We start from the raw sequence: 21,399 nt of genomic DNA, 5'->3' as shown, positions 1-21,399 counted from the left end.
ACGTGTATCAGTGGAATGAAATAGAAGCCTAGAAATAGACCCACAGGAGTTTGGACAACTAACTTTTTCTACAAAGGTGCAAAGGCAGTCGCAGTGGGAAAAGGAGAGCCCTTTTAATGAAAGGCACTAGGACAATGGGACGTCTGTATGCAAGGGTGTGTACGTCACAGCACTCACAAAGATTAATTCAAAATGGATCATAGCCCTTAATATAAAGCCTGAAACTAAAATTTCTAGAAAACAACATAAATCTTTTCATTTTTTGAGAGAGAATGCAAGCAGGGTGGGGGGAGGTAGAACTTTAAGCAGGCTCCACACCCAACATGGAGCCCGGTGTGGGGCTCGATCCCACAACCCTGAGATCATGACCTGAGCTAAAAACAAGAGTTGGATGCTTAACCGACTGAGCCACTCAGGCGCCCCAAGAGAAAATCTTCATATCTTTAGGTAAGGCAAAGAGTTTTCAGATGTGATGCCAGAAATGTGATCCATAAAGAAAAAAAATAATGAATTTGGAGTCCAATGAAATTGAATATTTTGCTGTTAAAAAGACATGGTTAAGACAATGAAAAGCCAGTTCATCACTCGAGCATGAGACTCTTAAAACTGAACCAAAGACATGAACAGACACTTAACCAAAGAATATACAAATCTCCCTTGGCTTACGCTGGGATCACATCCTATTAAACCCGGCATAAGTTGAAAATACCGTCGGTTGAAATGGATTTAACACACCTAACGTACCAGACATCACAGCTTAGCCCAGCTAACCACAAACATGCTCAGAACAGTGGGGCAAAACCAGCTAATGCAAAGCCTATCTATAATCACGTACCGAATACCCCCTGACGTACGGTACTGCACCCAAAGTGAAAAACAGCGCGGCTGTCAGGGTACAGGGTATCGGTTGTTGATGTCGTGATCGCAGGCTGACTGGGAACTGTGGCCGCTGCCCAGCATCACAAGAAGATCGTACCACCTATCGCTAGCCCAGGGGAAAGATCCAGATTCAAAATTTCAAGTAGTTTCTGCAGAATGCGTACCGCTTTCACACCATCGTAAGACAAACCACCGTCAGGAACTGTGTATACAGATGGTAAATAAATCCATGAAGAGATGTCCGGCATTAGTCATGGAAACAAAACCACAGTAAGCTGCCACTACACACGGATTAGAGTGACCAAAATTAAATTAACAGGACTGAGCAGACTAAGGGTCGTGAGTATGTGCGACAACTGGAACCTTGTACAAGCTGCTTTTGAAAAGAGTTCCTTAAGAAAGCTAGACCCCACACTGGCCATACAATCCAGCCACCTCACTCCTGGCGTTGGCCCCTGAGACCTGAAAACACACGTCCGTCCACACAAGGGTCGTGCACAGATGTTCCCAGCAGCGCGCTCAGTAATGGCCAACCCTGGACACAGCCCGGTGGCTGGCCACATGTGAGTGAAGAAGGGAACAGCAGTACGTCGTTTTGGTGGAAGAGTACTCAGCAGTGACAGGAGCGAAGTGTCGACGCGCGGGACAGCATAGCAGTTACTACACAGTGGAAAGACGTCAAAGAGTGCGTAATCCAGAGCATTCTAGAAAATGTAACCATGCTGTTGACAGCGGGGGCGTGACGAAGGGGCATCTTGTGGGCTCAGCAGGTGTTTAGCTCGTCGCGTGTGTCCACGTGTCACAACTTGTCCAGTTGCACACTTTAGATGTGCACATGTTCTTGTGTGTCCTTGATACTCTGGACACTCGTAATCATGGGAAGGAAAATTACTGACCTTCTGGACTAAAACTGGCAATATATATACCATTTTTAATGTAAAACTTTGTAACTATTTTACTTCTAGAACCTGTCCTATGAAAGTAATCGTGTTAGATAGGATGCTGCCCGGTTCATGAATTGTTGAATAAAACCAACTAGATCTTCAAAAAAAAAAAAAAATCGTGTGATTGCACAAAGGTCAATGTGCAAAGCTGTTTATTACAGCCTTGTTTGTAATAGGGGAAATCTGAAAACCAGTTTCCTTGGCCCAAGACAGATTGAGTTTGTTTACACACCCACAGAACCAGTTCCCGGGCAGGATGCGGAACGCAGTGGGGCCCTGGCAGCACCTGAGAGGCACGTAACGGTCCCCTCAGAGGGGGTGCTCGCCTGAGCCGTCCCGGCAGCTTGCTCCTGCTGTGGGGGAGAAGTTTGCCTGAGGGGCTCTGCGGGAGCAAGGGACCAGAATTGCCTTCAGCCACTGCTGGTTTCCCCTTGTAGGTGGGCAGGGGCAGGGGAAGGGTGCAGGAAGAGAAAAGATGCCCCCGTCAGATAAACGTCACCCTGTGTTCTGCCGTCACTACACAGATTTTAGTTCATTCATGTGTATTTTTGTAAGGGATTCCAAAAATCCCTGACATGTCAGATACTCCGTATTTTTACTGTGTTTTGAAACCTGTGACCTGTGACCTGTGATCCATGCAAAGAGCTGTTAAATAGAACTAGAACATTGACATAGAGGTGTTTATGTTCACTCTTTAAACCTGTGTAAATACAAAGCTTTTTTTTTTAAGGCCGTTTTCTGCATGATTCTTTCTAGAATAGGAAAGCCACGAAGGACCACACTAAGCACACAGCCAAGGAGAAGCGGGCTGGTGCCCAGGACACGCCGGGGTCGGCGGCCTTTGCTGAAAAGTCAACTAATCTGGGTGCGTATGGTGAGGGGTGAGCGACCTCGGGAGCCCTTGCCTGGAAGATAGGCCCCTTGAGAAGCTCACTCCCGCCAGGGGTGACCGGTCAGGACGTGTGTGTGGTGTGACGGCAGCCAGAGAGATGGGCCGAGTGGAGATGTGAGGCTTCACGCTCGGTACTTTAACGTGACCACAGGCTATCTCTGATGGCCTTCTCCAGACCACGTCTCTGAAGTCTAGGTCAGGTGATGCTGCACAGGTCAAGGGGGAAGTGGCCCGCATCTTTGCTCTCGGGAAGCAAAGTTCACTTTCCCGACTGCCCAGCGAAGATGAGGTTATTGGCAAGCGTACCTCGGCAGCGGGCTCCTGACCAGCGGTGTCGTGACCGTCTTGGCGGCCCATGCTGACCTGTGCTCCTGACTTCTGCCTGACACCGGTTTTCACTTTGAATACAGTAAATGAAGTTCAGACCTTCAAGGTGAGAGAGAAGGAATTTTTCAATCCCGTGCTCAACGAAAACCAGAAGTTAGCGGTTAGAAGAATCCTGAGTGGCGATTGCCGCCCGCTCCCGTATATTCTTTTTGGACCTCCGGGAACCGGGAAGACGGTGACAATAATAGAAGCTGTTTTACAGGTAACCACAGGGAGTGGCATGGCTACCAGTGGCCTGAGCTGTGTGCCGTGTTCATGTCAGGAGGTGGGAACAAGCTTGAAAAAACCCGTTATTTCATGCTTAGCCAAGTCTGTTTTACATCGTTTATGGGAATATGTGGGATTTTCAAAGTTTATTCGTAGGTGTAGAAAGACTCTTTCTTCTTAGAACGGTCGACCACTCTGAGCACCTGACCGGCTCGGTTGGTGGAGCACACAGCTGTTGATCTCAGGGTTTCGGGGTCAAGTCCCACGTCAGGTGTAGAGATCACTTAAAAATCTTCAAAAAGAAAAAAAAGAATGGTTGACCATTCGATCACATCATGAATTTTTGTTGCAGAAAAGAAGTTCCCTTTACAATAGCTAAGGCACCATTCTGCAGAAGTTTCTGGTGGCACCATATTTAAAATGGAGCTTATAGAGATAGTGTGTGTGTGTGGTATTTGTGTGTCATTCGGAATTCAGATTAGCAACCATGCACCGAGTGCACAGCTGGCATGATACCGTGAGCCACACATCAGATCCAATCTGATGCTCTCTGCCCTGGTGGGGGGACAAGGTTAGGGTCCTGGAGAATAGAGAGCTCTCATCTCCTCTCATGTGTTGTTGGCATGAGCACATGAGGGGCAGAATCATCCCTGCGTGTGTCAGCGGCGGGGCGGCAGTCACAGAAAGGGCTGGCGTGAGCCCGCGTGGTGCGCAGAAGCACTTGACAGGTTGACATTTATCTCCCTGCGTGTCCTGTGTCCTGGGTGAAGGTGTACTACGCTCTGCCGGACAGTCGGATATTGGTCTGCGCACCCTCCAACAGTGCGGCGGACCTCGTGTGTCTGCGGCTGCATGAGAGCCAGGTGCTGAGGCCCGGGGCCATGGTCCGTGTAAACGCCACCTGCAGGTTCGAGGAGGTGAGCCGTCACAGCCAGCCGGAGCAGAAGGGCCCTGGCCACCCGCATTCTCCTTCCTCTGTGAGACGGACTTTCTCAGTGTGTTTTTTGTTAAGGGTTGGGGAGGAGCAGAGGGAGGGAGAGAATCTTCAGCAGACTGCGCGCTGAGCACAGAGCCTGATGTGGGGCTCGATCTCACAACCCTGAGATCATGACCTGAGCCGAAATCAGGAGTCGGACATTTGACTGACTGAGCCGCCCAGGCACCCCGTCATTCTCCACTTTATTAAATGCTGGTGCTCCTCTTTTATTTGGTACCCAAATGTATTGTTTTTGGGGGGTCCGTTTTATTGATTAACCTATAAATACCCCTTTAGGAAAGTTAGAAGTTCTTGGTTTGGTTAACAAAAGAAACTGAATCCAGGAAATGTATGCAGTTGTTTGGGGGAAGGGTCTGCAGGATTCTGTGTTCTGTTCATGGCTGTAGTCGGTAGAACATGGACTAAGTTGATAGGAAGATGTAAAATATTTTGACTTAAGAAAATAGTCTTAAATCATTACTTAGTCATAACTAAGAAGTGGGAACAGGACATTTTCTTTTAGAATTCTTTTCAGCTTTGTGACTATGTCCGATTTAAAGAAACACTTGAGAAGTAATACTTGAAAAGTAAGCTGGCCCCACCCCTCCCTCCAGACTGTCACCGATGCCATCAAACCCTACTGCAAAGATGGAGAAGATATCTGGAAGGCCTCGCGCTTCAGGGTCATAATCACGACGTGCAGCAGCGCGGGGCTCTTCTACCAGATCGGAGTGAGGTAGGCACTAGGCACGGCTCGCAGCCCAGGGACCCGCAGCAATAGGCTTTCTGTCCTCGTGGAGCTTCCGTGCGGGGTGGGATACGAGAACACGGGCTGGGGGCAGGGAAGACCCCAGCAGCAGTTGGGAAGCCGACGGACAGCTGGGGCTGCACGAAGCTGAGAGAGTGGAAACACGAAACCGTGTGGACTGGTAAAAATAACTTTAAATAACTGATTTATTAAAAATTGAAAACTTAAGTGCTTATATTCTAAGAAAGATACATAACGTTAAGTTTCTTCAGCAGGCACTGGACCATGAGGTAGAAACATGGAAGCATGCGGTTTCCTCGTCTTTCACAGGGAGGGACCTGTGGGTGTCCTGGTGGGGTTGTAACCTGACTCCCTGTGGAAAGAGAAAGGTGGGAGCCCAAAGTGGCTTCACTGCACGCCAGTGGCTCTGATGGCGTCCCTGTCGAGCTCAGAGCAGAGTTTGTCCTGTCGCCAGCGGCTCTGGGGCTTTCGGCACAGCGTCCCTGCTGCAGATCTTTTCTCCGGGCTTATAGTGGGGCAGGGGCTGCCTGGGGCCTGGAGCACATGCTCGGCACTCTCCCCTGGGCCCCTGTGGGTCTGGAGTGTCGGGGTATAGTCCTAGCTCAGAGCATGCTGGAGAGGGCGAATCAGGGAGGACAGCAGCCAGCATGTGGGGGCGTTGCTTAGCTTGACCAGTTCACCCGGTTCTCCCCTCTGCCATGTCAGGGATACTGAGGCACAGAGGTGCTTCGACCTGCCCGGCATCACATGGTTTGTGGGCGGTGTGTGAGGAGCACCTGCTCTGATGTGAAGCCGTTGCTGCCCTGCCCGCGCGGTCTCTCGTCAGTTTGCTCGTTCCCACCCCTCGTCCTGTTTGCCTCCGAATCCACTCAGACAAGCACAGACATCGAGTACAGAGTCCCAGGCGCCGGCGGCCTGTAGGTCATCCTGACCGGGCGATCCGCACCTTCCTGGGCCGGCCTGCCAGGCACTGGTGCAGCCGTGGCCACGCGGTGTGTTGGCTGTTGCTTGCTAAGACACTTTGACAGAAATGACCATTGAGAACATGTTTGGCTCTAGAGTCGGACATTTTACACACGTGTTTGTGGACGAAGCAGGACAGGCGAGTGAGCCAGAATGCCTTATTCCGCTGGGGCTGGTTTCAGATGCCAACGGCCAGGTAAGGCCTGTTTGCTGTGTGCTTCTCATCCCCTTTTTCCTGCACTGCTGGGTGCTCTGCATACCTGACCTCCGTCTCTGCACAGGACAACCCCAGGTGACAGGCTCAGGTGAGGTGCTGAGGACCCTGGGGCTCTGAAGCTGGGAACTTGTGTTCACATACTTCATTCCTTGTGGACGGGAAAGGAAGGGCTGCTCTGCCTTCGGGTTCGCTTCTAAAACACCACTGAGAGCAGTTGTGCAGCCAGGGGGTCCTTCCAGGCATTGCCCTGGCTCACTGCCCGGGAGCTGACCTCTCTGCCCCCTCCCCCGCCCCCAGCTGCTAACCCCGGTTATCCTGGGCTGATGCTTTGGCTCTTTTCCTACTCACACCTGCTGCCTCTCCCAGTACTCATCCTGGTAGTGACCTGGGGTCCTCCTCCTAAGCTCCCCTTATCCCTGCTCTCTGCACATGTATATACTCAAGGAGGGCCTTTCCAGCTTCTCCTGGGCCCCCTGACACCTGTCTCCTCCCATCTCAATTGTCAGGTGTGGGGGCTGCATAGAGACAGAGCAGGGAGCAGACCTAGTTTAGCTGCTGCATGGGCCAGGGTTGGCAGGATGGAAGGGAAAAGGGCAGTGCCAGGAGGAAGGGCACAACACATGCTTCCAGAAGACCGGGGCAGAGGCTGTCCAACCAGTTTTTTCCTTCACATCCCCCACTGCTCTTGTCTGAGCCTCTGCCACCTCGCTCGGGCAGCCGTGCCGCATCCCCTGTCTACTGCAGCCCAGGTGATTGTGGGGGCCCGCTGCCTCCCAGCCTGCACTCAGGGAGCCTCAATCTGCCATCAGAAGGCAGGAGGCCAGGCCGTTGCATGCGTGGTGCCCCCACACCTGGTTCCTGAGTCTCCCCTGGCTGTGGTGGTGAGTGTGTGTGACCCCTGTCTCCCTGCTCTTGTGTGGCTGCCCCTTTGTGTGCTGCAGATTGTCCTTGCCGGAGACCCCATGCAGCTCGGACCTGTCATTAAGTCCAGACTCGCCATGGCCTATGGGCTGCACGTCTCTATGTTGGAAAGACTGATGTCCCGGCCAGTGTATCTGAGGGATGAGGACGCTTTTGGTGCCTGTGGCGCCTACAACCCCCTGTTGGTAAGCACAGACTCCTTGTGGCACGTGATTCCTCGTGGTGTTCCACCGCAGTCCCTGTGGCTGCTGGCTCTGGTCCCTGTGTGCACTGAGCCGCACCTGGGGGAGGGGGGAGGCAGATACCTCACACACCCCCTCCCATCTCAGAGAGGACTTTGGCCAGCACCTCTGTCTCAGCCACTCAGACGGGTGCTTCACAGCCCCAGAGGGATCCAGAGTTCCAGGCAGTCCCATCCAAGGCTGATGGCTGAGGTTCTGTGGGGCCAGACACGGTAGGAGTGAAATCTGGGTTACCCTGGGAAAACGGGAAAGTGCCTTCTAATTTGTCATCCGAAAGACAAGGCCATGTGTCTTCCTGTGCTGCTGGTTTGCTGGTTAACCTGCAGATTCCCCAACTGTGACTGTTTTGAGGGATGGGCCTTGCAATCTGCATTTTAGCCTGCCAGCCCCCACCCACCCACCCAAGCACACTGGAGCTAGGGAACCTTGGGTCTCTGGGGTCCCTCATTAAGATGAGCCAAGTAGCATATTCTCTGGATGCCTACGGTACAAAAACAAGGAGAGTTTCTTCTAAATTTTAACAGTGAACAGAAATGAGATGCAGTGATCCTGGGCAGATTTACCTGGAAATGGCTTGAGACCCTTGCCAGGCTGTCAGTCCTCAGGCCCTGGAGAATAGGAGAGACGAGAGCATGTGGGAGGTGGCGGGTGCTGGGGAGCACCGGGCTTCAGGAGGCACTAGAGGACCGTGTGAGCTGGTGGTGAACTTGTGCTGGCCCAGACTGGGCAGCAGAGAGCCCCCTGCATGTGGGGGACAGCTCTGTGCCACCCAGCATCCATGTTTCCAAGCCTGATGGGCGGGCAGCTGGAGGAAGGGGAAGCCTCCAGCCAAGGCTGGGATGGCCGTGCTGCATGCTGGCCTCCTTCAGGCAGGAGCCTCAGCCTCTGGTGTAGGCACGGGTCAGACAGGGTGGCAGAGCTGCCTCGGCCTGAGTGCGCTGCATCTGCTTTCTCCCCACAGGCCCTGAAGCTACAGCGAGTGTCTGGGGACAGAGGGCCTCTCTCCCCTGGCACCCTATAGGCTAACGCAGGGCCTGGCTTGGGGAGTGAGAAGCTGAGATGCCAAATTGAGTTTGGGGTTTTGATTAACATCTTGGGAGACTGGACATATTATAATGACTGAGTTGACGTTTGCTGCCATCAGTTAGCAGAAGAGTCTTAGGTCCTACCAGGTCCTCCCCCCAGGAACAAGGGAGGGTGCCTTGTACTGAAGGACGCCCCAGGCCAGGTGGAGGCGGAACATAGGTTGTTCTTGCTCCCGGTGCTGGTGACGTCACCAGCAGCCCTCCACAAGGTCCCGGCCAGGCTTCCAGCTGGCTGTGGGTCGGGGGGATGTGCCCTTCGCCACCGTGGTCTCATGGCCCAGGCACCAATGGCCACCTGCAGCTGAGCTAAGACAAGGCTTCGTGGGTTCGTGTAAAGGCCAGGGCTGCAAGAAAGTGGACGCAGAGTGAAGTGTGCAGCCGGACACACAACCAGTCCCTCTGCCCCCAAGGAGACTGCTCAGCTGTCTACACCCAGGAGACTATCCAAGCAGCTTCCTCCTCTTCTCTTTGCCCGATGTTCACCTCTTCTGTTAAGACACAGACTCTGGGCCTGCCCGTGGGTTCGGAGGAGCCGGCTCCAAACCACTTTACTTCTCAACAAACCCGTTGTTCTCAGGAGCTTTGCAGTCCAAATGCATCTTCTGAGGGAAGAGCTCCCCTGTCAGGGACAGTGCATTCCAGTCAAGTGGTGGACGTTAAAATCCCTGGGATAGAGAAGACTCGCCTTTCATACCCGGCGTCAGTGAGGAGCCCAGTGGGGGTTAGGGTACCCTGGCGGCCGTGGGGAGCCAGGCCTGGGCGCTCCATGCAGCCATGGGCAGGTCTCAGGCAGCCCTGAGCAAGTGTCCGCCTCGCTGTGGGGACCCTGGCCACAGCCATCACAGTGGCATTGTGCAAAGCCACATGGATGCCCACAGGCTGCTAGCAGCTGCCCCACCACCTGAGTTTCCCAGGAACCTTCCCTCCCTCTGTGCAGGGAAAGGAGGGCAGGGCGGTTTGAGTGCCCAAGGCCTGGGGTACGGCAGCAGTGGGATTGCCGCACGGGAAACTGGGATGGAGAACGGGCGAGGCCTTTCTAGGCCGTGATGGTGCCCAGTGATGGTGGTTGTGATGGGGAAGCCACAGAAAAGGGGAGGTGGGTCAAGAAGTCTTGAGCCAAACAAGACAAGGGGGTAGGGAGAGGCTGCAGTCGGGAGCGGGGCAAGAAAAGCCAGTTAGACTCTAGAGCCTCAGCATTTTCCAACCTGCAGATCAGGAGGAACCTGTCTAAGGGGAAGGGTACCTGCAGCTCCCTGGAGAATGCAGTGGACTCCCAGGGCCTACAGATGGGGGACTGGGACAGAGCTCACTCCCTGGGCACCAAGACCTCAGTTTCAGCCTGTCAGAATCTGCCTAGGCCAACTCTTTTGAGGTGACCCATCCAGGTGGCCCTGGGACAGCCAAGGCTGGGTTCGGGGCCAGGTGGTTGGGAGGATTTGTCAAACTGACAGGGCACAGGATGGACAAAGGTCCAGTTCAGGCTGGAACTGGGGTCATCTGTAGCTTTCATTCAGCTGTGGAGTGAGAGGATTTGCTTTCCGACGTCCAGCAGACAATATGCCTGCAGCAGCGGCATCAGCTCCAGGGTTAGGAGGAGCCTGTGTGCCCCTGCCTGGGGCCTTCCTGGGCCTGGACTGATTCCTACTGGGGCCCAGCAGCACAGCTGGGGAGGCCCAGGGCGGTCTGGACACAGAGCAGACAATGTGCCTTCGCTCAGCCTTCCCAAGAGCCTGGCTGCGGCCTCCCCCAGGGCACAAGCAGCTGCCACCTCCAGAGGCTCCTGAGCCCAGGCAGCACCCGGCCGGCCCTCAGCCCAGTCCACGGCCACACTCACCCGCCTCCAGTGCCATCCCTGCTCCCTGACCATGGGAAGGCATGGCCAGAGACCCCTTTCCAGGGGCTGGGGGCACAGGTGAGAAAGGTGAGCAGGACGCTTTTCAGGATGCCTTCGAGACTCCAGGGGAGAGTGGGGCCTGGAGGTGGAAGCAGCCCTACAGAGGCTGAGGGGAGAGCCCAAAGAGGCTCACAGCGGCCTGCCAGCCCTGCAGCCACCTCCTTGCCTGGCTTCAAGCCCTTCCTGTTCATCACCTGCTCCATCAAAACCACCACTGGGCGGCTAAGGCTCACCCAGCCACTCCCCATCTCAGTCTCCCAGCCAAAGCCCCATGATCAAGAGGGGGCTGGAGACCTCCTTGAGCCCAAGGCCCAGGCTCCCCTTGCCTCCCCAGCCTCCCCAGCCAAGAAACACCCAGCCAGTGTCGGCCTCAACTCCTCTGTGGACTGGGATGCATTCACCCATGAGCCAGCTCTGCCATCTGCTCCAGGTCACAGGTCACCTACAAATCAGGGCCTTTAAGACCTGCGCCCTCCTTGGCTCTGAAAAGCGAAGATCTGCTTATGGCATGTGCTTTTTTTGTAGGGAATCCTTTTAAGTCAGGCTCACCTGTTTACCCTCTTCATGAAATTTGTGTTTTCTTACAAGGTCTTAGAGGGAACAGTTTAGGGGAGCCTGAGTGGCTCAGTTAAGCATCTGCCTTCAGCTCAGGTCATGATCCCAAAGTCCTAGGATCAGGCCCCAAGCTGGGCTCCCTGCTCGCCGGGGAGTTTGCTTTCCCCTCTCCTTCTGTGCATGTACTCGCTCACTCTCTGCCTCTCTTTCTTTCTCATAAATAAATAGAATCTTTAAAAAAAAGGGGGGGGGGAGGGGACAGTTTAGCCCTGTCCTTAGTTCTCTCAAGAAAGGGCTGCTCTGACCCAAGTGTCCATTGATAGATGAATGGATAAAGAAGATGTGGTATAGACATACAATGGAATATTACTCAGCCATCAGAAAGAATGAAAGCTTGCCATGTGCAACAACATGGATGGATCTGGAGGGTATAAATGCTAAGTGAAGGGCCTTAGCTAAGTGAAGTGGCTCAGTTGGTATAAATGCTAAGTGAAGTGGCTCAGTTGGTTAAACGTCTTTTCGACTCAGGTCATGATCCCAGGATCCTGGGATTGAGTCCCGCATCAGGCTCCCTGCTCAGCATTCCCCCTCTGCCTGTTGCTCTCCCTGCTTGTCCTTTCCCTCCCCCACCTCTCTCTGACAAATAAATAAAATCTTCTTTAAAAATCCTAAGTGAAATAAGGTAGAGAAAGGCAAATACCATATGATTTCACTCATTTGTGGAATTTAAGAAACAAAACAAAGAGACAAACAGGCTCTTAAATACAGAGCACAAACTGATGGTCACCAGAGGGGAAGTGGACGGGGTGTGGGTGAAAGAGGTGAAGGGTAATGATTAAAAGTGCAGGTATCATGACAACCACTGAGTAATGTATAGAATTGTTAAATTAATTGTTAAATTGTTATATCGCACACCCGAAACTCATATAACACTGTCTGTTAATTATATTTTGATTAAGAAACCAAATACCTGGTTCAAAAAGTTGTTAGAGGTGCAAGAGCACTTCCTAATGGGTGGCAGGTGACAGGCTAGGAGAGGGGGACCGGCAGAACCCTGGGGCTGTGATATGAGGTGGGTCTCGACGTGTTTCTCTTGGACAGAAATGCAACATGCGTGTGCCGATTTGGCTTGGGACCTGCTGCCAGCTCTCTCCTTGCAGGTTACAAAGCTCGTGAAGAACTACAGATCCCACCCAGCTCTGCTGGCACTACCGTCCAGGCTGTTCTACCACAGAGAGCTTGAAGTCTGCGCAGACCCCAAGGTGGTGACCTCCCTGCTGGGCTGGGAGAAGTTACCAAAGAAAGGCTTCCCCCTCATCTTCCATGGCGTGAGGGTGAGTTGTGCACTGAGGGAGGGTCCAGGAGGACGTGGCTCAGCTCCAGCAGCTGAATGACCCCTCAGTGCTGTTCATGGGTTTATGCCTGTTCGTCATGTATGCTTCGTTCATTTCAGTTGTTAATGAAGCATTTGTGGTCGCTGGTGGGCTGATGGCCATGCTGGTGCTGGAGAGTCAGAGCAGTGGGGAGGGCTTCTGCCCCTGCAAGGCTGGCCCATCAGCCACTCGGGTGACTGCATACCGAACAGGCTTTGGAGGGTATCACTCTAAAGGAGTTACATGGACAGTATTAAAAATGTCATGTAACTGTGAGTGGGAGGTTGGGCTGACGAGCAGAGCTGGGGGAGCCTGGGTACCGGGAGCTCCCATGCCCACCAAGAGTGACCACACACCTTGTGAGTCTGTCAAGTGAGTGAACTGATAGAGGGTGGGGAGAGCCTCCCCCCATCATGGCCTCACCGGGTGGGGGGGTTCCCCAGTAGGAAAGAGCTAGATGCTCAGTAGTCCAAAAAATGACAAGTGTGCCCTAAAATCAGGGTTTGTGTTGGAATTTGGTTGTTAGAACCAGAAGTCATCTTTTGCATTAACCACCTCCAAGTTCTCATCCAGAATTGAGGCTGCACCCAGATCCTAGGACAGGAGGAGCTAGTGCCGGGGTGCCTCTGGGGTGGTGTCTGCCCTCTTCTCCACGCAGCCTGCTTTCAGGGTGCATGAGTGCAGGTGACAGCACCGCTGCCTCGTGCCTCTGAATGTGCCTGCTTTCTCAGAAGTGGATGGAGAGGTAGAGTTGCATATTCAGGTGTGGCTGTGGAATGCCTGTCCTTTGGACAAAAGAGAATTCAAGGCAAGGGGGTTCTGTGGTGAGACCAGTACCCCCTAACTTGGAACACGGCACAAGCCCCTATTGGCTGGTGCCGTCTTCCAGCCTTGTATGCTGTTCTCCCTCCCTGGAACATTCTGCCCTTGCTCTGTCCGTGCTCAGAGCTTTCCTATACACCAGAAAAACAGGTGAGAAGAGGTAGCAGGGGACCAGCAATCTCTCTAACATTATCTAGACGTCCGCCTAAGGAGAAGTAAGCAGAGCTGCTGCAGAGAGCCAGCTTAACCTGAGTGCATGACGTGGGACAGGCGCGTGGTGTCCGTGAACAGAGGGACCAGTCTTGTTCTGCCCATATTAATTCATGTATTTAACGCAGTCTACAAAGAAGTCGCAGTGGGTTTTTTCATGAGAAAGTGATGATAAATGTGAACGTGTGTTGTAAGTGTGCACAGAGCATAGAGAATGTGATACAAAGCAGCCAGGTAACATGCTACAAACTAGCAAATAAAAGCATACTTTAGACTCAAAAAACCACCACCACCACCACCACCGTAGGTCAGTGGAACAAAGTCCAGAAACATGTATTTAGTGAGGATTTTTTTAAGGGCCTTATTTTGTCCCAGACTCCACTCTATGCCCTGAGTATAAAATGGGGACAAGGCCTCTGGGGCTGGGTTGCAGAGAACATCGTCTACTCCCTTCATTTGAGCAAAAAGGGCTTTATCACCAGTTTAATGGCCTCGGGATTGCTGGCGAGGCCTGGCTCTTGCTCTCCCCTTGCACACTCACCCTTGGCTCCTACAGGCCACTCCCAAGTCCCTGGGATGCAATGTGAGACACTCTCCCTGGCAGGCACCCCCTCTTGGGAGTGTTACCTTGACTTACACCTTCCCCTGGGGAGGCTCTGGAAGGACCTCTGTCTGACTCGCTGCTCCATCCCCATGCCCAGCGCATCTCAGCAGGGGAAGTGCAGTAGAGCGTGCTGCGTGAACATTGTAGGGCAGGGCTGAGCCCCAGGGTGGCCCAAGGAGGGACCACCAAGGTCACTGTGGTCTTGTCCTGGTAAAGAAGGAGAGTTGGAATCCTGCGCCACAGTGGACAGGGGGCTGATCTCTGACTGACTTCTGCTGTGCTAGAGTTGGGTAAGACAGCACAGTCCTGTCAAAGCCTGAGATACTGACTATGTGACCCTTTACAGAAAAGACGTGGCAACCCCCGGTCTAATTTAAAAAGCCAGCTTTGGACTTATTTATGTTTTCTTCTCTTTGTTTTGTTCATTAATTTCAGCTTTGTCTTTAAGCAGCCCCCTTAATAACTTCCTTATTTGTTTTCTTTGCTGTAATTCTCATACGATGGGCACTTCATTCCCACACTCCTCATCCTCTTGATTAGGGAGGCAGTGGGGTGCCGTCTTGTAGCTTTCTCTTTCCACACGTCTGCTGAGAGAGCATCCTTTCAGGACTTTCTGGACGTTTATAACTTTCTCTTTATTTTCTTTTTTGATCCAAGGGTTATAGAGAAGTATTTTTTCTTAATTTCCAAGTGGCTAAGAATGCTTTTTACCTTTTTTTTATTTATAATTTTATTAGGTTCCGATTGAGAACTATGGCCTGTAAACTCTTTGCTTTTACAAATTTATGGCCAAATAGGCATCAGGTTTGGTAGATGTTCTAAGGACATACCCTTCCCCCCAAATGCATCTTCTCTATTTGAGGGATATAAGTTCCGTATACACTTTTTTAAAGATTTTATTTATTTATTTGAGAGAGAGCACAAGGATGGGGGAGGGGGAGAGGGAGAAGCAGACTCCCCGCTGAGCAGGGAGCCCAACTCGGGGCTCGATCCCAGGACCCCGGGATCATGACCTGAGCCAAAGGCAAATGCTTAGTCAACTGAGCCACCCGGGCGCCGCTCCATATACATTTTTTAAATAAACTTATGGAGTCTGTTACTTAGCTCTTCTGTGTCCTGACTTAGATTTTGCCTACTAGGTCCTCCCACTGAGGGAGAGAGAAGAGTGGTGATGTCTCATGTTACACTTGTGCTTTTTTATCAAATTCTGTTTGAATGTCCAATGGTTTCTGCCGTATGGGTTTGACAAGTTTATGACCGTCTTTCTCGCCGTATTATGTTCTTCTACGGTTCCATGGTTTCAGCCTTAAATTCTACCTGGTAACAATGTTGTCACTCCTTGCTGCTTTCTTTTTGTAAGATTTATTTATTTATTTTAGAGACAGAGTGTGTGTGGCGGGGGAGGGGCAGATGGAGAGAAATCTCAAGCAGACTCCCCAGTGAGTGGGGAGCCCAACTCAGGGCTCAGTTCCAGGACTCTGAGATTATGACCTGAGCCAAAACCAAGAGTCACAGTCTGAACCGACTGAGCCACTCAGGCGTCTCTCCTTGTTTATTTTTATCTGGTATCTTTGTCCTCGCTTTTTATTCTTTATTATCTTATTTTAGGTATCTGTCTTAGAAGAGCTAGTTTTTATGTTTAACCCAATTTGAGAGTATCTGCTTTAATGAGATAAATTAGTCCAACTTAGGGTTGGTCATTTATCTTTAGTCCTTCATCTTTACCTTTTTTATTAATTATTTCTTCCTTTTCCTTATTCCTTGTAGGTGATTGGTTGCTATTCATTGAATGTTTTTCTTTTCAGTTTCTAAGCTTCATCACACTGAAGGTTTTTTTAGGATCTTATCTATTACAAATCTAAAGGACAAATTATGGGGCGCCTGGCTGGCTCAGTTGGTGGGGCATGTGACTCTTGATCTCAGGCTTGTGAGTTCAAGCCTCACGTTGAGTGTAGAAATTACTTAAAAAATAATAAGCTATAAAAAATAAATAATAAAGGATAAATTACATATGACTTAACAACAGCAAAAAACATCCTCAAGGGGCACCTGGGTGGCTCTGTAGGTGAAGCAACTCCCTTTGGCTCAGGTCATGATCCCAGGGTCCTGGGAGTGAGACCTGAGTCGGGCTCCCTGCTCAGCAGGGAGTCTGCTTCTCCCTCTCCCTCTGCCCCTCCCCCCAACCTTGTGCTCTCTCTCTAATAAATAAATAAATAAAAATCTTTTTAAAAAATCATCAGAATTAATGCATTCTAATTGCTGTATCCGGTATTCTTTTGTGTGTGTGTGGTAAAACACATATGATGTAAATTTACTCCATTGGCCATTTTTAAGTGTACGCTCCAGTGCTGTTAAATATATTCACATTGTTTTACAGCCAATTATTAGAGCTGACTCGGTCCCCATCATCATTTAAGTGTACGCTCCAGTGCTGTTAAATATATTCACATTGGGGCGCCTGGGTGGCACAGCGCTTAAGCGTCTGCCTTCGGCTCAGGGCGTGATCCTGGCGTTGTGGGATCGAGCCCCACATCAGGCTCTTCTGCTATGAGCCTGCTTCTTCCTCTCCCACTCCCCCTGCTTGTGTTCCCTCTCTCGCTGGCTGTCTCTATCTCTGTCGAATAAATAAATAAAATCTTTAAAAAATATATATATATATATATATATATATATATATATATATATATATATATATATATATATATATTCACATTGTTTTACAGCCAATTATTAGAGCTTTTCTACCTCCCCAGACTTGGTCCCCATCACGCACTCTCCCCCCGGCCCCGCCGTCTGCTCTCTGTCCCCGAGTCTGACCACTGCAGGTGCCTCCTCGGAGTGGAACCAGACAGGATGTGTCCTTCCGTGTCTGGCTTACTTCACTCAGCACAGTGTCGGCAGGGCTCCCCCCAGGTCGGGGCAGGTGTCAGCAGCTCCTTCCTGTCTAAGGCAGAGGACCACTTCACGGTGTCGATGGGCCACATTGTGTCTGTCCCTTCGTCCGTCGGAGGACGCTGGGGTTGCTTCCACATTTGGTCTGCTGGACTAACGCTGCCGGGAACGTGGCTGTGCACATACATGTCCGCGTCCCTGCTTTCAGTTCTTTTGGGTATGTACCCAGAAGTGGGATTGCTGGGTCATATTGTATTTCTGTGATTAATTTTTTGAGGAGCCTCCACACTGTTTTCCACAGTGACTATAGCAACTCACGTTCCCATCAGCAGTGTCGGGGGTCCGGTGTCTCCACATCCTCACCCACACCTGTTTTGTCTTTTTCATAGTAGCCGTGTGTGAGGTGGGGTCTTGGTGATGAGTGACGCTGAGCACCTTCGCCTGCTTGTTGGCCAGCTGCATGCCTTCTTTGCTGCTTGCCTGAGCGGCCCACACCTAGATGTAGGGAGGGAGTGGGACCCTGAGTGCATGGTCACCTGCCTGGCCCGTGACAGGGCTGTGCTTGCCACCTGCTGAACTGACCACAGCTGGCCGGCCGCATCTGCAGGCCGTGCAGTCCGCGCTCACTCTGGCCCCCTAGGCTCTGGCTGCCCCAATCACCTTTCCCTGCCTCTAGCATGCCCCCTGCACACGCATCTGTCGGCGCAGGCCTCGCTGACTGTCCACTCCTGTTGCCACAGATCACACACGGCCCCCAAGCAGCCTTTGTCCTCTGGGCTCTTGTTGCGGTTGGGGTGGGTGTCACCATTACTGAAGCTGGTCTGCCCTGCTGCAGTCTCCGGTCTGCGGGAGCGCGGGGTGTTTTCGGTCATATTCATGTCGTACTCCCAACACCTGCTTCTGCTCCGTCCTTGTTCATAGCCCCCCTCACAAGCATCTGTTGAGGAAATGAAGTGATGGACGTCCCATTCTTTTGTCTCCTAATTCACTCAGGGCAGTGAAGCTCGTGAAGGGAGGAGCCCATCGTGGTTCAATGCAGCCGAAGCTGTCCAGGTCATGCGCTACTGCTGCCTCCTGGCCAGGGGCATCTCCAGCCAGGTGTCTGCAAGTGACATTGGTGTGATCACGCCCTACCGGAAGCAGGTGTGGACCTGCCGACCACTCCTTTGAGCGTCCTTGTTCACGGAGTCTGGAAGGAGAGTGAAGACTAGCTCCTTTACGTGGCACAGAGTCCCTCCACAGCCACTGCATCTGCGCCCCCGCCCAGCAGGAGGCTCCCACTGGCCAGCCCCACACCCCGTAGTCCTGGTGCTCAGACCCGGGGCACGGAGGGGGTGCTAGAGCTCTCGGTCTGTTCACCTGCCGGCAGCAGTGAGGGGCCGGCCTCCATGCCCCCCTGGGGAACAGAAGCTTCCCCTACGCTGAGCTGTCTCCTATTCTGTATGCTTTTCTCCAAGATTTCAAATGGGGTTTTCTTTCAGCAGCACCGTTGGAGAGCCTTGTCTCCAGACACAGAGTGCAGGGCCCGGCTCTGCCCAGTCCTCCAGGAGCTCACTCTTCACAGAGATGCCCCCTCCCTTCCTGCAGTGGTTGCACAAAGCCTGCTTCCAGGCCTGTGTCCAGCCACTTGGCCCTGCCCGACTGAGGTCCCCACACCGTCCCCAGGGGATGGCCGTGTGCCCCCGCCCTCCGCTGTGCACTCATGGGGAGAGGGAAGCTTCGATGCTGACACACGCTGCCCCCTTTCCCCAAGTGTACGGGATCTGAAATCAGAATCTGTGTTATAACCAACTCAGATGAAACAGGATTTGGAATTGAAAAGCAATATTGCTTATTGGTTAATATTTGGTTTATGCTTAAATATATAGAGAAATGGTCAAATTTGTAAAGTTTTACCTTTATCTGCTTCAAAGGTGGAAAAAATCAAAATTCTTTTGCGAAATGTTGATCTGATGGACATAAAGGTCGGATCGGTAGAGGAGTTTCAAGGGCAAGAATATCTGGCCATCATCATCTCCACCGTAGGTGTTCCTGTTTTTAGCGGGGGTGGCAGTGTGTGTGGTGTCCGCCGATGGCTGTGGGGTTCTTGGCACGTCCGGTAGGAAGGGGCAGAGGCCCCTCGATAGCGCAGGGAAGCAGTCGCAGGATGGAGGTGCTCTGGCATCGTCGCCAGCCCTGACTGCAGGAGCTCCTTAAAAACTCAGCTATAGACACAAAAACAGACAGAGATCCAGGAAGAAGTGGTAAATACGCTGGAGAAGGAGGAACAGGTGCTCAAAGAGAAGGGGATGGAAGGGCCGGGCGGGGATGGATGCCCGCCCCCCCAGGCAGGCCGCAGTGGCTCAGCCCCGCGCCCAAGGAGCCCCAGCTGTAACTCTACGAACTCCGTGTTTCACTTGCAAATCCTCTTTACTGAACAGCACATGTTAACTCGTAAATCCTGTGTGTTAACAGCACACGTTAACTGCAGAGAACTTAGAAAATTCAGGTAGGATAAAGGGAACGCTACACCCAGGAATACATGAGAGGCTCTCGTGAGGCTCCTCCCACAGCACTGGGTTTTTCCTTTTTTAGCCAAAAATAGAGTTATACTGATGTTCAATATTTTTTAATGCTTTTAAAATACCAGGTTTCGTTCTATGTCAAAAAAACTTACGATACCATTTTTATTCATCTTTGTGTTTTTTTAGGTACGGTCAAATGAAGATAGATTTGAAGATGATAGATATTTTTTGGGGTTCTTATCCAACTCAAAAAGATTTAATGTTGCAATCACCCGCCCCAAAGCTTTGCTGATTGTGCTGGGAAATCCTCACGTTCTGGTCAGAGTGAGTCACCTGAAGAGGGAAGGGCTTGGGGACAGGGTGCCGCTCGGATGGCTTGGGATTTCAGGCCTGATTCCTTGGTGTTTGAACAGGATCCCTGTTTTGGTGCTTTACTGGAATACAGCATAAGCAACGGTGTCTACACGGGGTGCGATCTACCCCCCGAACTGCAGTCCTTGCAGAAGTGAGCTCTGCCTGTCTTCCTGCTCTCACCCTGCCCCTCTGCAGCCTGCCGCACTCACCTCCTTCCTGTGCCGTCCTGGGATGACACTGTCACTGAAAGACGCAACAGCCCCAGGCCCTGCTTTGCTGGTCCCCAGCACTCAAACCTGAGCTGCTGTGGGGCATCCAGCTCACTGACCCCCTCCCCTTTCTCCAGCCGCAGCTGTGACTAGACATGCAACCCGTCCCTCCCCACACCACAGAGCCAGGATCAGAGGGACCCACAGGACCAGGTCCACAGCCCTAGTCGGTAAGGCACGGCCCGGAGGCCTGGCACCACATCCCAGGGAACTGCTGTCCTCGCCTCTGGGCTGGGGCCTCTGCAGCCTGCCTTGTGTTCAGCCTTGGCCATGAGCGTGGGGCCCGTGGGGTCCGATGGAGCCTGCTGTCTGTTCTCCACCGCAGCCCATCCCTACTGCTGGGCAGTTACTGCAACCCATCACCGAAATAAATGTTCACATGGGACAACCAGCGTGGCTTTCCACCTTGAGATGCACTGGATGCTGGGAGGCGATGATGCTTTTGTGTGAGCCCTCACCTCTGCAGACCCCCATGCGTTCTCCAGGCCCTTGAGCCAGCATTCCCTTCCCATGCCAGCCGTGGAAAGCCCAGAGCCTCCACGGGGACTCCACCTGGGGATAGACGGCCGTACGGAAGTGGGGTTAGCGTGCTGCTTCCCTGGAACCCTGGTGCAGCTAGTGGGGGGAGCCTGTCCCCTCTGGCCAAGGGGCTGGCCCATGTGTGCAAACCCTCAGGGACCGGTTTCTAGGAAGGACTGGCGGTGCTTACGTGTCGGGGGCTGTTCTTTGTGAACACCACCAGGCGTGGGGACTCAAGTACCCAGGTGCCCATAAAGGTGCCACGCCTCCTGCTGTGCCTCTCAACGAGGCGGGGAGAAGCCACGGCAGCCCGAGCAGGAGGCAGGTCAAGCCCTGGTCAAGCTGGGAGACCCCCAGACACACCTTCACCAACCACAAGATGCAGACCCACAGCCCCTCCTGCCCAAGGGGATTCCTTGCGGGGAGACAGACCGCTGCCTAGACACACGGCCCCACGGTGGCTGCAGGGCTCCTTACTGAGGCTCTGAGTCCCCACTGGTGTTTAGAACACATGACTGATTCCCCCAGGAAGGCAGCTAGGGTGGCAGGGCGTGTGGGGCGCATGGAGGCCCAGGCAGAGCCCTCCCTGCCCCCCAGACGTGAGGCCAGCCGCTCTCAGGAGGAAGCACGAGGCACCACACGAGACGAGGGAGCCAGTAGCCAGGGGCGGCATGGACCCTGCTCAGCTGCCCTGCTCAGGCCGGCAGGTCCTAGTCTTTGCAAGCAGAGGCCGGCAGTGCAGGCTCTGGGCTGGGCCTTCTCGTGGGTGCTCCCCTCCCCCCCAGGGAGCCCTCTTCACAGTCGGGAGCTCGCATCACTGTGGCATCCACCCTTGCGGGCAGGTGGGGAACCTCCCCTGGCTCTGCAGTCTGGGCCCTGCACAGGTCCCCCAACACGTGCAGACACAAAGGGGGCTCGGGG

General features: G+C 52.8%; 1 protein-coding gene across 1 annotated transcript in view; it reads left to right on the top strand.

Moving 5' to 3' along the window:
- Positions 1 to 20,333, top strand: part of MOV10L1 (Mov10 like RNA helicase 1) — a 65,236-nt gene extending 44,903 nt beyond the window's left edge. The window contains exons 15-25 of the mRNA XM_087868595.1: positions 2,580 to 2,688; positions 3,126 to 3,304; positions 4,080 to 4,226; positions 4,900 to 5,021; positions 6,114 to 6,213; positions 7,176 to 7,340; positions 12,092 to 12,265; positions 17,826 to 17,975; positions 18,746 to 18,853; positions 19,523 to 19,660; positions 19,750 to 20,333. Of these exons, the coding sequence (XP_087724721.1) occupies positions 2,580 to 2,688; positions 3,126 to 3,304; positions 4,080 to 4,226; positions 4,900 to 5,021; positions 6,114 to 6,213; positions 7,176 to 7,340; positions 12,092 to 12,265; positions 17,826 to 17,975; positions 18,746 to 18,853; positions 19,523 to 19,660; positions 19,750 to 19,845 (1,488 nt within the window). The 3' untranslated portion in view covers positions 19,846 to 20,333. The remainder of the gene's footprint in view (positions 1 to 2,579; positions 2,689 to 3,125; positions 3,305 to 4,079; positions 4,227 to 4,899; positions 5,022 to 6,113; positions 6,214 to 7,175; positions 7,341 to 12,091; positions 12,266 to 17,825; positions 17,976 to 18,745; positions 18,854 to 19,522; positions 19,661 to 19,749) is intronic.
- Positions 20,334 to 21,399: the final 1,066 nt, after the last annotated feature.

This window comes from Ursus americanus, chromosome 17 (assembly GCF_024610735.1).
Source record: "Ursus americanus isolate L20-20 chromosome 17, mUrsAme1.1.p, whole genome shotgun sequence".
In the NCBI taxonomy this organism is placed as follows: domain Eukaryota; kingdom Metazoa; phylum Chordata; class Mammalia; order Carnivora; family Ursidae; genus Ursus; species Ursus americanus.
Note: the sequence above shows the minus strand (reverse complement) of the source record. Positions and strands in the feature narration are given on the sequence as shown.